Consider the following 15,818-nt stretch of genomic DNA (forward strand, 5'->3'; position numbering starts at 1 on the left):
CAAACTCTAACAGGGAGTTAAATGATTTTGTAATAAATGAGAGCAAAGTGAAGGAGAAATTGTCGAAGTTAAACATAAGAAAGACCCCTGGGGTAGATGGGATCTATCCAGTTTTATTAAAGGAGGTGGCAGAGAAAGTAAGCAAACGCTTAGCCATAATTATGAGAGCATCCTTGGACTCGGGGGAAGTCCCACTGACTGGAGATGTGCAAATGTATCTCCAATTCACAAAGGGGAATCAAAGGGTGACACGAGTAATTACAGAACTGTTAGTTTGACTTCTGTTCCAGAGAAAATAATGGAGTCACTGGTTAAATAAGCATTGCAGGATCATCTAGACATGACAGCAGTAATAATTCAGACACAGCATGGGTTTGTCCAGGGGAAGTCTTGTTTGACAAATTTGATTGGATACTATGATGTGGTCACAAAGGAACTGGATGCAAAAAACAATTTTGATATCATATAGTTCGATTTCAGGAAAGCTTTTGATACTGTTGCACATGGAAGACTACTGTACAAATTGGTGCAGTATGGCATTAAGGGCAAGTTGCTACAATGGATAAAAGGATGGTTGAGTGGGAAAAGACAGAGCGTGGTAATCAATGGATACTGCTCTATGTTAACTAATGTTATTTGTGGTGTCCCTCGGTGTTCAGTGTTGGCCCCATTGTTATTTTGTATGTTTATCAATGATATTGAAGAAGGTATATCAAGCTTAATGTCAAAGTTTGCAGATGATACAAAGGTTGGCAGGGTTGTTAATAACAGTAATGACAGTATGCTGCTGGAACAGGATCTGGAAAAGTTGTGTAGATGGGCTGAGAAGTGGCAACTGAAGTTTAACATTGACAAATGCCAACTACTGCATATGGGCAGCAGTAACTCCAGAGAAATGTACCAACTATGTGTGGTTACACTCAGGGTTGTGGAGAATGAAAGAGACCTGGTGGTAATTGTACAGTCAGATATAAAGTTTTCTGAGCAGTGTAGACAGGCTGCCAGAGTAGGTCATGGGGTCTTGTCAATGATATACAGGAATTTTGCAAGCAGGGATAAGGATGTGATTATTCCCTTGTATAAGGCAATGGTCATACCACACCTTGAGTACTGCATACAGGTCTGGAAGCTTCATTTTAGGAAGGATGTAGATTTGCTAGATCGAGTACAGAAAAGGGCAACAAGACTGGTGAAGGGAACAAAAGGTACTCTTATGAAGAAAGGCTTTAGTTCTGGAAATTTCTGCTTCTGGAGACTAGTCACCTGTGAGGCGATCTGATTGAGGTGTATAAGGCCTTGAATGGATTGAGCAGATGGGTTTCTTCCTCTTGCTCCGATTACAAACCTGAGTGCGATTGATTCAAACTGTGGAAAGACAGTTGTATTATAGATGTGCGGATGTCTGCTTTTAGCCAGCGGGTAGTTGATTGCTGGAACAAACTTCCATCTGTTGTTGTAGAAGTTGATAGCTTAAATAAATTCAAGGCAGAACTAGACAAACATTTGGAATGAATATAGCAGTGAAATGAGAAGGGGTTTTTTTTTTTTTTTTTTGCTGTTGTTGTATGAACTTGCTTTCTTGTATCATGTGCCTCTGCTAATGCTAATTACAAACCTGAGGGTGTATAAACTGAAATTGTGGAAAGACAGTTGTCGAATAGATATGCAGAAAATGCCTTTATTCAGTGGGTAGTTGATTGCTGGAACAAAATTCCTGCTGTCATTGTGGAAGTTGATAGCATAGCTTAAATAAATTCATGAAAAAAGTGGACAAACTTTTGGACCCAATGAATGGGTGAAATGGGAAGGTTTTTTTTTTGGCTCATGATGTATAAGCTTGCCTTCTTGCATCATATGCCTCTGATAATGCAAATACTAACTGGTGTAACAGAACAGTGTGCATGCTGCTGTAAAAGAAAAAAAAGATGGAACTGTCAAAAGGTGAAAAGGTGTAAAACTGCTCCGTGATAATATCCCTGCACATACCTCTTGTGCCACATTGAAATGTGACTGTGAGTGTGTGTTTGAAAATTTGCCACATCCTGCTTATTCCCCAACCTTTCACTGTCAGATTTCTCCCCTCTTTCCTGCCCCGATATCCTGTCTTCGTGGAAAACACTTTGCTGCTGCTGACAGCGCCTCCGTAGCCAGATGGGCAGGAGCAGCAGTGCATAGCACATGCTTCTTGATTAGACCAGGCTTCAAGCCCATTACCACCAAATACGGAGGATGCGGAAAGGTCAGGGAATGACCACTGCATATCTCCGGAGCAGTATGGCCTTAGTTGCTAATGCTCCTAAAAACCAAATAACAAACAAACATAACAAGCTGCTGCTGATGAGGTGATTTCTCCTGCCAATTTGTGGTTTGGAGGACAGTCAGAGGACTTCTACAATACTGTCAAAATGCTTCATTTTTCTGGTGACTGTGTTGACTGTATATCATGACTGCTTCTGGGTGAATACAAATCATTCATGAAACCCCCACCTCCACCCATCCATATGCATAATGCACCTATTGTCTACACTCCCCATTTACCTTCATGTAATAACTCACTCCCATTAGATAGATTTCCTTGAAATTTTATATTTGGGTTTTTCAAAAAGATTTATGGGGCCATCCCAAATTTTATTAAAATTTGACTAGCAGAAATCAGGCAGTTGTTATTTCTTTGTCCGTCCTTCTCCACGTAATAGCTGCATTCCCATTAGGTGAATTTTCACGAAATGTTATATAGGTAACCCTCGTATAATATGGTAATTTGGTTTCTACAAAATCTTGTGTAATGCGAAACCGTGTTAAATGGGGACTAAGAACCAGTACAAAAAGGGGGGTTACGTTCCAAAAGCTCACATTAATACACTTTTTTTTTTTTTTTTTATAGCTATCGGAAACTTAATTTTTATAGTAGTAATAACTTAATATTTTAACTATTATTTTTATAATAGTAGTAACTTAAATAGTAATAACTGAAGAAATGTTTTACCTTACAAACTGTGATACTTGTATGCCAGATAATGTATGTTCATTTAATTTTCTTCCTCTTCAACGCTTCTAAGCACAATCTCTTCTCCAGCATCTAGATTTCGTGTACCTTCTGCTCTCTTTAAAAGTCATGAACTGCACGCTTCAAAGTCACAATTTTTTTTTGTGTCAAACAAGCACAAGTTCAATAGCAGAGAACCCAGTGATCTCCCAACAAAATACAGTGGACCTCTGCTTTAAAGATTAAAGCACAAATTTAACTTTATTACCTTACCAATTAACAAAGTTAAATTATACGGGGAAAATCAGAAGAATATTTTCCAGTTAGCAAAATAAAAATAAATTTAAGCTTACATACTGTACGTACTAACTAATTGATATTTCTGTTCACTGTTTTTTTTTTTTTTTTTTTTTTTGTTGTTGTAAAATTTAAAACAGTAAAAGTGATAAGCAATTAATCACAAAGAACAGGGCACGCACAAGTTGCAACAAACATGGTACCCACAAGTGTGATATGGAGTAATGAGTTTCTGAAACTTTATTTATGTTTTTTATATGATTGAATATTTCCTGGAAGGGGAAAAACATTTTACCATAATAACGTGAAAACCCACAGAATTCCAGCTATCGATATTATTGCAAATACAATAAGATAGTTTACTGCCCGTTTATAATTGATTGCACTAACTGAAAAGCGCAATAAACCAGAAAATCCAAACTGTTTTTATTGTTTTATGATAGTGACCTCCAGAAATGTGCTTTAGAAAAATACCATGAAAGCAATAACAACTAGCGAGTCAACAGCAGGGATTCACAAAAAGGAATGGAAATGTCGAAAATTGCATCTAACATAACAGCAGGGTTTTCCCAGCACAAAAGCTCAAAAATACCATGTTGTGCAAGGATTGCCGCAATTTATCATTCATGTTAGAGAGAAACTGTGTTTTAGAAGTACTGTGTTATACGGGGGTTGCCTGTATTTGACTTGTTTGGAAAGATTTATTGAACCTTCCCAAATTTCATTAAAATTGAACCAGTAGAAATCTGGCAATTATTATATTATTATTATTATTTTTTTTTTTTCTGTACATATCACGTAGGCTATCCATATAAACATACCATGTTGTTTTAAATGTTTTTTATTATTATTATTATCAGCCATATGGTACAAGGAAGCCTGAGACTTATGCTGCACCAGCAAAAAAAAATCCTGAGTTACCCAGAGAGAGAGAGAGAGAGAGAGAGAGAGAGAGAGAGAGAGAGAGAGAACAAACGAACGAACGAACAAGAGTCAGAAGTAGAAAGGAATCGCCAAGAAAGAGAAGAATGATGATATCCAGCTCAGGACCTGGGTTTGCCAAGCCCATACTCACCAGATTTGAGTCCCTGGGGGTGTGCCCTAAGTATGAAGGGTTTATTTGAAGAGTTTTGGAATGTGTTACTTTTCAACATAGTACTTTTTGGAGTTGAGTTGTTTTGGTTTTTAGGAGCATTAGCAACTAAGGCCATATTGCTCCAGCAGTTGTTGACAGGTACATGATCTGGTGATGAGTGATCTATGAGTGACAATTTGATACACTGCCAGCATCTTGGGCAACTCATCTGAATGTGTGTACCACATAAAAACAGAGGTCCTTGCTATAAAAAAGGTGTCGGCACAAGGGATCCCGAAGTTGTTGATAGTAGATCAAAAATGCACAAGAGCTGTCAAATCAAGTAAACACCTGCATAGTTTTCAAGCAGATCTAGCACATTTTCCTGAAATGTGCTGGATCTGATGTGGATGAGATGTGGGTCCATAACTTTCAGCCATGAACAGCTCATCCTCTCCAAAGAAAGCCAAGTGAATTCCATCTGCTAAGGTCAGTTTTTTTTGGATGCTGATGGATTGTTACTAGTGGATTACCTTCAAAAAGGCCAAACAGTCACAGGGGTATATTACTTGTGAGGTGCTTGTATGAATGAAAACATCAAAAACAAATATTGAGGAAAACTCAACAAAGGAGTCTTGTTCCACCAGGACAACACAACTGCTCACAAGTCTTACTGCCAAGGCTGCACTGCATTAGTGTGGCTTTGAAATCTTGGACCATCCCTCTTATTCATCAGATCTAGCAGCACCGGACATTCACCTATTTCCAATTTGAAAAAATACCTGGCTGGCATCCATTTTTGCACTGACAGTGATGTCACAACTGTAGTGGATGCATTCCTGGAGGCACAAGAGAAAACTTTCTTCACAGCTAAAATCAATGCATGCAGCATCGGTGACAAAAGTGCATTGACTCCAAAAGAGGTGCCTCCATAGCCAGGTGGGCAGGAGCAGCAGTACGAAGCACATGCTTCTTGATTAGACCGGGGTTCGAGCCCGTGACCACCAAATACAGAGGATGCGGAAAGGTCAGGGAATGACCACTGCATATCCCGGAGCAATATGGCCTTAGTTGCTAATGCTCCTAAAAACTAAATAACAAACAAACAAACGAGCCAGTCACCACCAAATACGGAGGATGCAGAAAGGTCAGGGAATGACCACCGCATATTCCCGGAGCAATATGGCCTTAGTTGCTAATGCTCCTAAAAAAAACAAATAATAATTACTGATAATGAAGAAGATATTTTATATGTTACTTTATTCAGTGCTGAAGTGTGGTTTCATTTATCTGGATATGGTGTTAGAAAAAAATACCTACATATGGTCAGCAGAAAATCCACATGCAAATGTAGAGACACCACTTCAAGATCTAAAAATTAGTGTGGTGCTCCATGTCATATATGTGGATGATTGGTTCCTTATTTTTTCAAGAGACAAATGCAGACATTTGTTTGTGATTTCATTTACATTCTTTACACCTTCATCACAACTGAATGTAGTTGAACTTAACAGTGCATATTTCAAAAAAGTGAACGGCCTCCGTAGCCGAGTGGGCAGGAGCGGGAGTGCAGTAGCACACGCTCTTTGAGTAGACCGGGGTTCAAGCCCCTGCCTGCTGAATACGGTCGATCTGCCAACCCGCACTGGACCAGCGTGGTAGATTATGGTCCATTTCCCTCAACATGAATTGTTGAGGAGGCTTCCATCCTGCAGTGGGTTGATAATGGCTGCACGTTATTTCAAATAAGACAATACCACCCCATATACTGTTGATACTATTTTAAAGAGGCAAATGCAGACATTTGAAATCAGTAGCAAAATACTCTGAGATGTATTTTGTTTCTCTCATTTTAAGTAACATTGGCCTCCATATTCCTCTGTGCTCACACCTTGGAGTTTTTCCTCTGAGAATCAATGAAACCCACTGATTGCAAACATGTAAAGCTGCATGGTTGTCTGCATCCATGCAGCTTTACATGTTTGCATGCATGAGGATACCATCTTGAACTGTTTTTGAAAAGATTTTTACAATAAAATATTTTCTGATTTTTAATTTTTTTCTCATATATTTCATTTTATGTTAAAGTTTTATTGGATTATATGTCATTTATATAGATTATATTATATGTCATTTAAATGCACAGTGACTAAAAATATCCTGTTGTAGATTGAAATGGAAATTATCTGTTTTGGCATGCATTCTGTTGCACTATAGGATAGATTTGAGTTTGATTATTTTTAAAGAAAAGTAGCAAATAATTTTTTTCTCTAGATATTAATTGGTTACTCATAAGTGACTTCTGCTTATTATTCTAATTCCTTTATTAGTTGAAATGCACAAACTGTGGTGAGGACTTTGAAAAATGGCAGTATATAAACAAATTGGTGAGTTGAGATACATGTATACATATTTACTTTCAAAATAAATTTTTCAGCTGTTTTTATTCTAATGAAATAATTATAGCTTCAATATAAGGAAACAAATAGTGAAATTTTAATGGTTAAGAAATTTTAGATTGGGAAAAGGTATAGAACAAGTGCTCTGAAATTAGAGAAATTGCTTAAAACACCAGAATGATACAGTGTGATTTATTTCAAAACGTGTCAGTATTTTCCACAATTTGCCAATATAATTGGTAAGGGTTTTTCTTGATTAGCTCAGCTTTTACTTATGTTGTTGTTGCTCACAAAAAACTGCTTGCAATATAGGGTGTCCCATTTGAACATTTTAAATTTTAAAAGGTGGTTAAAATTCATGTTTTACATATGGTAACATAGCCAGTAGAGGGGGATATCATCAAGTTTCATTGTTGATATATTGAAATGCACTGTGACTGAGGCTGCAGTGCTGTTGTCATTTGTGTAAACATGGTGTCAGTACAAGAGAAAGCACAGGCAGTGGTGTGGTTTGCAGAGAGCAAATCTGTTGTCATGGTTCTAAGGCAGTTTAGACATCTGTTCAATAAAGATGCACCTGACCCAAAGTATATCTGGAGATGGTAAAGGACATTTCTGAACACCAGTAGCATGCAGAAGCAACATGCAGGAAGTTGTCAAAGCATCTCAGAAGAGCAAATTGAAGAGGTACGTTGCTGTCTTTGTTTGTAGCATGCAGAAATTAATTGGCCTTGCATCAAGGAATTGAATATGCCCCATGCAACTCTGCACAGGGTTGTACACAAGCCACTGCATTTGTATGCCTATAAATTGCAAATGGTTTAAGCAATCAAGCTGAGTGACAAAACTTCACTATTGATGTTCTTGATCACATTGATTGAAACCGTGATTTCTTGAGTCATGTTACATTTTCCAACAAGGCAATATTTAATGTTTCGGAAAAAGTTAGCCGACACAACGTTCAAATATGGGGTTCTGAAAACCCACACTGTATGTATCCATCAGCACATTTGAGATAATCCAAAAGTGAATATGTGGTGTGGTCTAATGAAGGACATAATTATCAGATCATTCTTCTTCAAGGATACCATTACAGTAATCACATACCTAGACATACTGAAACAACATGCATTTTTTCAGATTGCACACGTACAGTCCAACATAATCCTTCAGCAAGATGGAGCACTGCCTCATTAGAGCTTGCAAGTGTGCACTGCTCTGAACAACATGTTCCCAGACTGTTGGATTGGGAGTGATGGACTGATACCATGCCCCCCGCAGTCTCACACCTGTAAAAGGGGACTGATTTCGAAGTAACTTTGTGCACTCATAATTTTTAGTTGTGATTTGTTTGCTGAAGTGGCATTTAATTGTTCCATTCATTTTGTTATATTTTTGTAGTTTAGCGTGTAGTTTTATTTTAATTTCCTGAATAGTACAAATATCCAATTTCACCAAATTGGATATTTGTTCTTTTATTTTGTCATCAATAACAATTTTGACTCTTTGTATGTTTTTTCTACATAATTCCACTGTTTTTTTTTGTTTTTGAGGTGGAGATCTTCATCTCATATTTTGTGCCTATTTTATTTAGTTTGCAGGAACGGTTTATAGACCTTTTTTTTTTTTCTTTTTTTTTCTCTCATTGATTATTTCTTTCAATTCTTCATTCCAGGTTCTTAATCAGTTTTTATTTTTGATAGGTTTATATCCAAGTTCACCTTCTGATTTTGCAATTATTACTTGATTGGTAGCATACAATATAGTTTGGATTTTATTCCTGTTGTTTAGCTGTATTCCAGTGTTAATGCTTATTTCCATTTCTTAATAATTTTATTGATGTAAATATTAAATAAATTGGGTGATAGTTCCATCCTTGTTTGACTCCTTTATTGGTGTGATGGTTGGCTATTAGAATATTTTATGCAAACTTTTTTGAATTTTTATATAAGCTTTGTATTGCTTTCTAGAGTTGGGTTGGTATATTTTCTTCGTGTAAAATCTATCAAAGTTTTTCCCAGTTTACATTATATTATGCTTTTTTCATAATCAATAAATAGTAGAAATGTTGATAAGTTAAATTCACTTTTTCTCTCCAAATGAGAAAATGGCATCTGTTTTACTTCCTTTTCTGAACCCACATTGTTCTTCTCAAAAATTCACTATATTTATTAAGTTTGTTCTTTAGTATATTAGAGTATAGCTTTGATGCAGTTGATAGCAATGTTTTTTCTCTCTCTCTCTCTCTCTCTCTCTCTCTCTCTCTCTCTCTCTCTCTCTCTCTCTCTCTCTCTCTGTGTGTGTGCGTGCGTGCGTTAGGGTTATTTCTGGAGCCTTTTTTCTGTGAATCATGCTCCTGTTTCCCAATCTTTGGGTATCTATTGCTTGTGCCATATGATATTAAATAATTTTAACAGTGTGCTTTTTAGTAAGGTGCCACCATATTTAAATAGTTCTATGCTCAAATTGTCTATACCCAGGCTTTTTTTTAATTTTTTTTGTTTTTGTAATGATAAATCTAGTTCTTCCATTGTTATTCAGTCTGTCCCCGACATACGTAAGAGATACGTTCCAAGACTATTTATGTAAGTAGAGTTTTACGTAACTCGGGAATGGCTAATAAAATATTGCTACTATTTCCCTAATATGCCAAAATTACAAAAACCACATAATATTCTCAGAAGAATGAAGAAAAATAGTTAAATACCATAACGATTAAAAACTTTATCTGAGGACTGCAGTGAAGTAATACCTCTCTTACTTATTCTCTTAGGTGGCACCATGATTAATGGTCAAAATGAAATTTTCTGTAAAGATCTTCACAGGGTTAAGTTACAAGAGATGCTGTCACACTTTATGACATGCAAATGAAGCACATGCTAAACGCAAAATGGTAGGACAATGTGAATTTGAACTTCACCACAATACCTGACGTGTGACAAATATTACATACAAAATACAAACAAAAGCCTTCACTTTGCTCCCAAACAAAACTGGACTGACTCTACAATCCAGAAGGAAAGGATGTGGAGACAAATGGCTAGAGTGTAATTCTCCGAAGAAAAAGCTGATGGGACACATGTGAATTTGACCCGCATGTCAAGCCACAGTCCAGTGGCTTGACATGGGGATTTCTCTGAAGTTCTTCAATGAAGTCACCTTTCTCAAACACGTCAAATATTTCTTCAGAATTTTTAAAGCAGAACATGAAATGTTAACTCTAGTTATTTACCTAGATTCCAGTTATGCCGCAGTTTATTATCCAACGTAGTTTGTATGGAAACGAAAATAAAAACTTATTGTTCCTTCATTCAACTTCACTCTCTTAAAAATTATACAGAAAGTATCGTTATAATTTTACCAAAAAAATTTGCGTGAGTCGGGGACTAACTGTTATGTCCTTCATCTTCTCATTCTTCCTTAGTTCAAGGACTATACCACAGTTTAGAATAGTGTTTCTTCCATTCTGCTTAAGAAATAGTTGGTTTTTATTTGATCATTTGTGTTTAGTTGTAATTTCTTAAAAATTTTGAAACCTCTATAAGGATTTAACAAATTTATCTGTCATCTCATCGGATTCTTCTGGATAATTTTTTAACTTCTGCTGTAAGCTTTTTTATGTAGATCTTTAGTTTGCAGGAACGGTTTATAGACCTTTTTTTTTTTTTTTTTTTCTTTTTTTTCTCTCATTGATTATTTCTTTCAATTCTTCATTCCAGGTTCTTAATCAGTTTTTATTTTTGATAGGTTTATATCCAAGATTTTCTTCAGCAGCTCCCAGAATTTATTTATATTTTTATGTTTGAACAGATTTCCTCAAAATTCTCATTCTCATATGATTTGAGTTTATCTTTCAATAGATTTTCCTACATTAATTTGATGCTTTCATCTTCCAACAAATGTATTTTTAATCTCTTAGTAGTTTTTGTTGGTATTTTCTTCTTTCTAATGAAATAATTCCTTTCTATTTTGAAATTACTTTCTAGTAGGTAGTGATCACTGTCAATTTTATTGCCTCTGAATATGCTAGTGTCTCTAATTTTATTATTTAAATTTTCATTAATGATAATATAGTCTATTACAGAATTTGCATTTCTTGCTTTCCATGTGAATTTATGAATATTCTTAGGTCAGAAAAATATATTTGTGATTTTAAGTTTGTTAAAAATGCAGAAGTCTATCAAACATCTTCCATTATTGTTGACCCTTGTTCACCTTCTGATCCTATACATTTGTCTGTAAATAATAAAACATAAGCAAAAATATTTTAACCCACCTTCAAAATTTGCTCCTTCCACGCTTAGATTATGCAGATTAAAAAATAAAGTTAAAACCTGTCTTCCTCTCTGTCTGTATGCTGGAAGGATACATTGGAAGGATCTCAAACATCTTTCCTCCCAGAATTAGCGTGACGGGTAAATTTATATCTTTTTTGCTATCTAACTCATTTGTGGCATACACAGTGATCAGAGTTTTCTTCTCAATTATGTTAAAACAGAACAGACTCCTACAAATGTCTGCAGACACAGCTTGTGTAGCTAGGTTTTAAGTTCATAAATGAACCTAGCTACAGTACCTGGAACTGAATGTAAGGAAATTTGGTGTGCAGACTTAGAAATATAAAACAGTCTTGGACTTTAAGTAATATAATAGGATTACAGGGTGATATTTCATATAATTGTTTAATTTTTTGGTTTAATAGTTTAGCTTAATTTCTCAATTTAATACAGGGGATCCCCAGTATTCGAGTCCCTGCATTTATGAGGAAATACAAAATGTCTAATAAAATAATTCTCATTTTTCAGTTCCTTCAATCTATTTTTTTTTTTACTTGAAATACACATGAAAATTTGGTCTCCGTTTTAAGTGGAAATTTCTGGAACAAATTATCCTTGGATAATGAGGATCCCCCTGTAGTTTCATATAATAGTTTACCATACTATTTTCCACAGCAAACAAAAAAGTTTTATTTCTGTTTTCTAGGCAACTGTTCCTTTGAAAGGTAGTCGAGGGGAAGCAAATTTGGTTAGTAAGTGTAAATTGTGTTCAAGAGAAAATTCTATTGGTAAGATGCAGGTTATTTATATTCATGAAACTATCTTTAATTTTGTTTTAAAATTAAAATTTATATATTTATATTATGGGTCTTGATATAATCCAAAGGAGGCTATCAGTGTTTTTTTTTTTTTTATTTATTTATTTATTTTTTATACTTAAGTGTAAAATACAGTAGGAACCTTCATACTGCTTTAATTGTTGTTGTTGTTTCATTTAAAGATGTAAATTATGTAATATTTAAAAAAGATACACATTTATAAATATAGTTAAACTTTTCATTTTATGAGATTAAATTTTGAATAATAATTAAAAGATAATGTAAGGTAAATAAGCTTCATTGTATACTGTAATTATAGTTCAACTGCTCAGTTTTGTTTTGGCATGCTTAAAAACCCTACAGATGTATTCCTTACAAGATACTTTAACTCATCTTTCCTCTTTTTTTGTGGTAGTTGTTATGAAAGATTCAATTTCTAATTACACCATCGAAGACAGTAATGATTTCAAAACAGTTGTAATATTTGATTGTAGAGGAATGGAGCCTGTTGATTTTTCTCCAAGGGTAAGTCATCTTTGTTTTTTTTTACTTTCTTAAAGAAATGAAACCATTAAATTTGTATTCTGTGTAATCTTACTTTGTTTAAAATTGTTCATTAAATAGTTATTGGAGTTGAATTAAAATTGCTTTTTTCTGCTTTTTATTTAATTTAACTCAGTCTCTCCTGTGTTATATTAGTTATTTTTTCATCGTAACCATATAATTCGAAAATTTTATTAAAAAATGTCAACAGTTATTTTAGCGATACTTCAGAACAGAAATAGACAAAGGGAAAGTTCCAGTGCAGGGACTTTCTTTTGTAGTCTTTATTAAATAATGTAATAAAAAAAAATTGAAACAAAAGTTGGCTTATTTTTTTTTTAAATGATTTATCCACTTTTTCCTGCTGTTACTATTCTGTGTTTTTTTTAGCCTTAATGAAATTGAATTTTCCAGGTAAAAACCTCAATATTTCATGACACTTTGCAGAATTAAAACTTCCATCCATAAAAGATGTTCTAATTTATTTCAGCAGTTCTGCATGGTATTAAAATGTGAACTGCTTTCTGGCATTGTCAGAGATGTATCCCCCCCCCATTCTTTCTACTATGTGTTCATATGAAAAGACATAGAGGGGATTATAAAAGGGAAACAAGTTAATGTATGCAGTGCATTACATTTCAGACACATTAGCAGATATCGGTAATTCATGATTTGTAACAAAAAAAAAAAAAAAAAAAACTGGCAAAAAAAAAATGACTTATGGGCAAACTGAGAATATTTTGTGTCTGTGCATCTGTCACATTGCCCATTCATTTTTCCAACCAGCACGTGTCAACAAATGTGATATCCAGTGCTTCAGATACAATATACAGTATATGGATAACCTATGATATGTATGAAAAACCAAGAAATAATAATTGCTGGATTTCTATTGGTCTAATTTTAATGAAATTTGGGAAGTCTTGACAAATTGTTCTAATAGAGTGAAATATAAAATGTTATGAAAATCTATCCATTGGAAGTCGAGGATTATGGACAAAGGCATAATTTCCCGATTTCTGTTGATCTGATTTAATGAAATTTGTGAACAAATTTGTGAGCAAAATCTTACTTAAAAAAAGCCCAAATATAAATATTTCATGAAACATCATCAGCTAGGAGCAGCAGAGTTATGTGCAGATGGGACAGACATGGTGATGACAATAGGTGCATTATGTATATGCTAATATATCTAAAAATGACACCACAAAAAAATAAAAATGGAATGACATGGGAAGCAAGCAATTTAATAGAAAGTTTTCCCTCAGTAATGGAAACTTGAAAAAAGCAGTATAGATGATGGCAGTGATTATCTTTTCACCTTGTTTTTGTTTGTGTAGTAGCTGATTTTTTTTTTGCTTTCTAATTTTTAGGGGTAATAAAAATTAATATAAAAATGCAAATATGCATTGAAGAGTGATGGAAACATTGGAAAACGGTTTCATGTTAAATTTGGAATGAAGTAGGGATGTACTTTATTGTCATTTTTTTTATAATTTAATAAAAGAAGAAAATTTATTGGTAAAGTTCAGTATGGGAGATGTAAAAATTTGGATCGCTATTATGCAGATGATATTACACTATTAAATAGTAGCTCCAAGATCTTAAAGAATCTCTGACAAAAATTAGATAAAGGTAATATAGAATTTGACATGAAAATTGGTTACACAAAAGCAAAAGTTGAGAGGTGAGGAAAATTTAAGAGTGTAGACTAAATACAAGGGGGGTATCAAAAAGTTCGTACCCTGACCATCAGTAGGAAGATGCCGTTTTTAATATAAGTTGTCTACCTATTCAATAACTAACATGTGAAATTTCATTCCTGTAGGTTAGGGGTCTGCAACCTCTCTTGGGTGAAGAGCCATTTTTGATCTAATTGGGAAAAAAAAAAAAAAAAAGAGAATCTGAAGAGCTGCAACTCAGCTCAAGCTGGCGGGGTTTTTTTTTTAAGAAATGGAATAGAGTGGGAAGGTGTTTTATTAAAAAAATATATATTTTGAAATATTATTTATTAATACTGAAAAACATAACAAACATCAATTAGGTATGAATTAATGTGACTTTTGTTGCTGAACTTCTTGAGCGAGTCTCTCAACGTCAGGCAAGAATGCCGTAATTTATCTTTAAACATGCCGAGAGACTCTCATTGTTCAGACAGTTTCTTGATTTATTTTTAATACAGTTCATGCTTGAAAATATTTGTACGCAGAAATATATTGAACCAAAAACTGAGAGAAGTCCAAACACGAATATTTTCAAATTTATATACTTTTTCTGGTAAACTACTCCACGCATTGAACACAAATTGAAAATTTGGTCTTGCTTTTTCAGCTCATCTATTGCTGTCCATTTATGCAGAATTGCAAGGGCCTTTCCTTTTGCCTTTCCAAATCCTCAGTTTCAGTTTTAAGGCATTTTAGTCTTGCACTCCACATGTTCTTGATTTTTAAGTCCTCTAACCCCACTTCAAATGTGCTTCATGTGGGCTAAAATTTAAAGAGCCGCAGGTTACTGATCCCTGCCGTAGGTGATTGTACACCAGAGGTGGAGCCCAGACTCTGAGGTAGGATGCTAAGGTTGACAAAGTGGAGTATCAATCAGTGATCAAGTTCCTGCATTTTCAGGGCAAGAAAGCTCAAGAAATGAAAGCTGTGTATGGGCAGAATTGTCCATCCTATGACACTGTAAAAAAGTGGAAACAGGAGTTCCAGTGTGGTCGTACAAGTGTCTTTGACGAGCCAAGAGAAGGAAGGCCATCCACTGACAGTGAGACAGCTACAAAGATTGAGCAGCTAGTGCTGAGTGACAGATGTGCGATAATTCATTTCATCGCAAATGCAGTGGGAATTAGTTATGGATCTGCGCACAGCATTTTACATGACTATCTGCATATGTTTAAGGTCTCCGCATGATGGGTTCCAAGAATCCTGACACCTTTGCAGAAGCAATGTCGAATGTAATGTTCTTGCCAACTGTTAGATTTGTGTAATGCGGATGTTGAGAACTTTTTTGATCGGTTGGTGATGAATGCTGGGTGTACCAGTATGATCCGGAGACTAAAGACATGTCAAAGCAGTGGAAGCACGCCTCCACAGGAAGGCATCAATGAGGTTGAATTGTGGTTTCAGGCAAAAAGTGTGGATTTCTATGATCAAGGCATTAAACAACTGATCCATAGATGGGAGACATGTGTTACTACATGGAGAGTACATAGAAAAGGATTAACATTCCTGTGAAGTTTCAGCATCCTAGGGCTATTATTTATAGGTAAGGTCATGAACTTTTTGATAGCCCTTTGTACAATTGTAAGAAGGAAGACTGCCTACCTTGGGCATATTATAAGAGGTCCTCAATATGACCTGTAGAGATTAATCCTGCAAAGGAAGATTAAGGGCAAAAGAGCAAAAGGAAGACAAAGGAAAA

General features: G+C 34.9%; 1 protein-coding gene across 2 annotated transcripts in view; it reads left to right on the forward strand.

The window, feature by feature from the left end:
• LOC150088092 (CXXC motif containing zinc binding protein) overlaps positions 1–15,818 on the forward strand; it is a 209,712-nt gene that overhangs the window by 40,190 nt on the left and 153,704 nt on the right. For both annotated transcript variants that reach the window (XM_090369335.1, XM_090369334.1), the window contains exons 3-5: positions 6,689–6,745; positions 11,741–11,822; positions 12,268–12,377. In XM_090369335.1, the coding sequence (XP_090225461.1) occupies positions 6,689–6,745; positions 11,741–11,822; positions 12,268–12,377 (249 nt within the window). The remainder of the gene's footprint in view (positions 1–6,688; positions 6,746–11,740; positions 11,823–12,267; positions 12,378–15,818) is intronic.

The sequence above is a fragment of the Mastigoproctus giganteus genome, chromosome 3 (assembly GCF_048544385.1).
Source record: "Mastigoproctus giganteus isolate SK-2022 chromosome 3, ASM4854438v1, whole genome shotgun sequence".
Classification (NCBI taxonomy): domain Eukaryota; kingdom Metazoa; phylum Arthropoda; class Arachnida; order Uropygi; family Thelyphonidae; genus Mastigoproctus; species Mastigoproctus giganteus.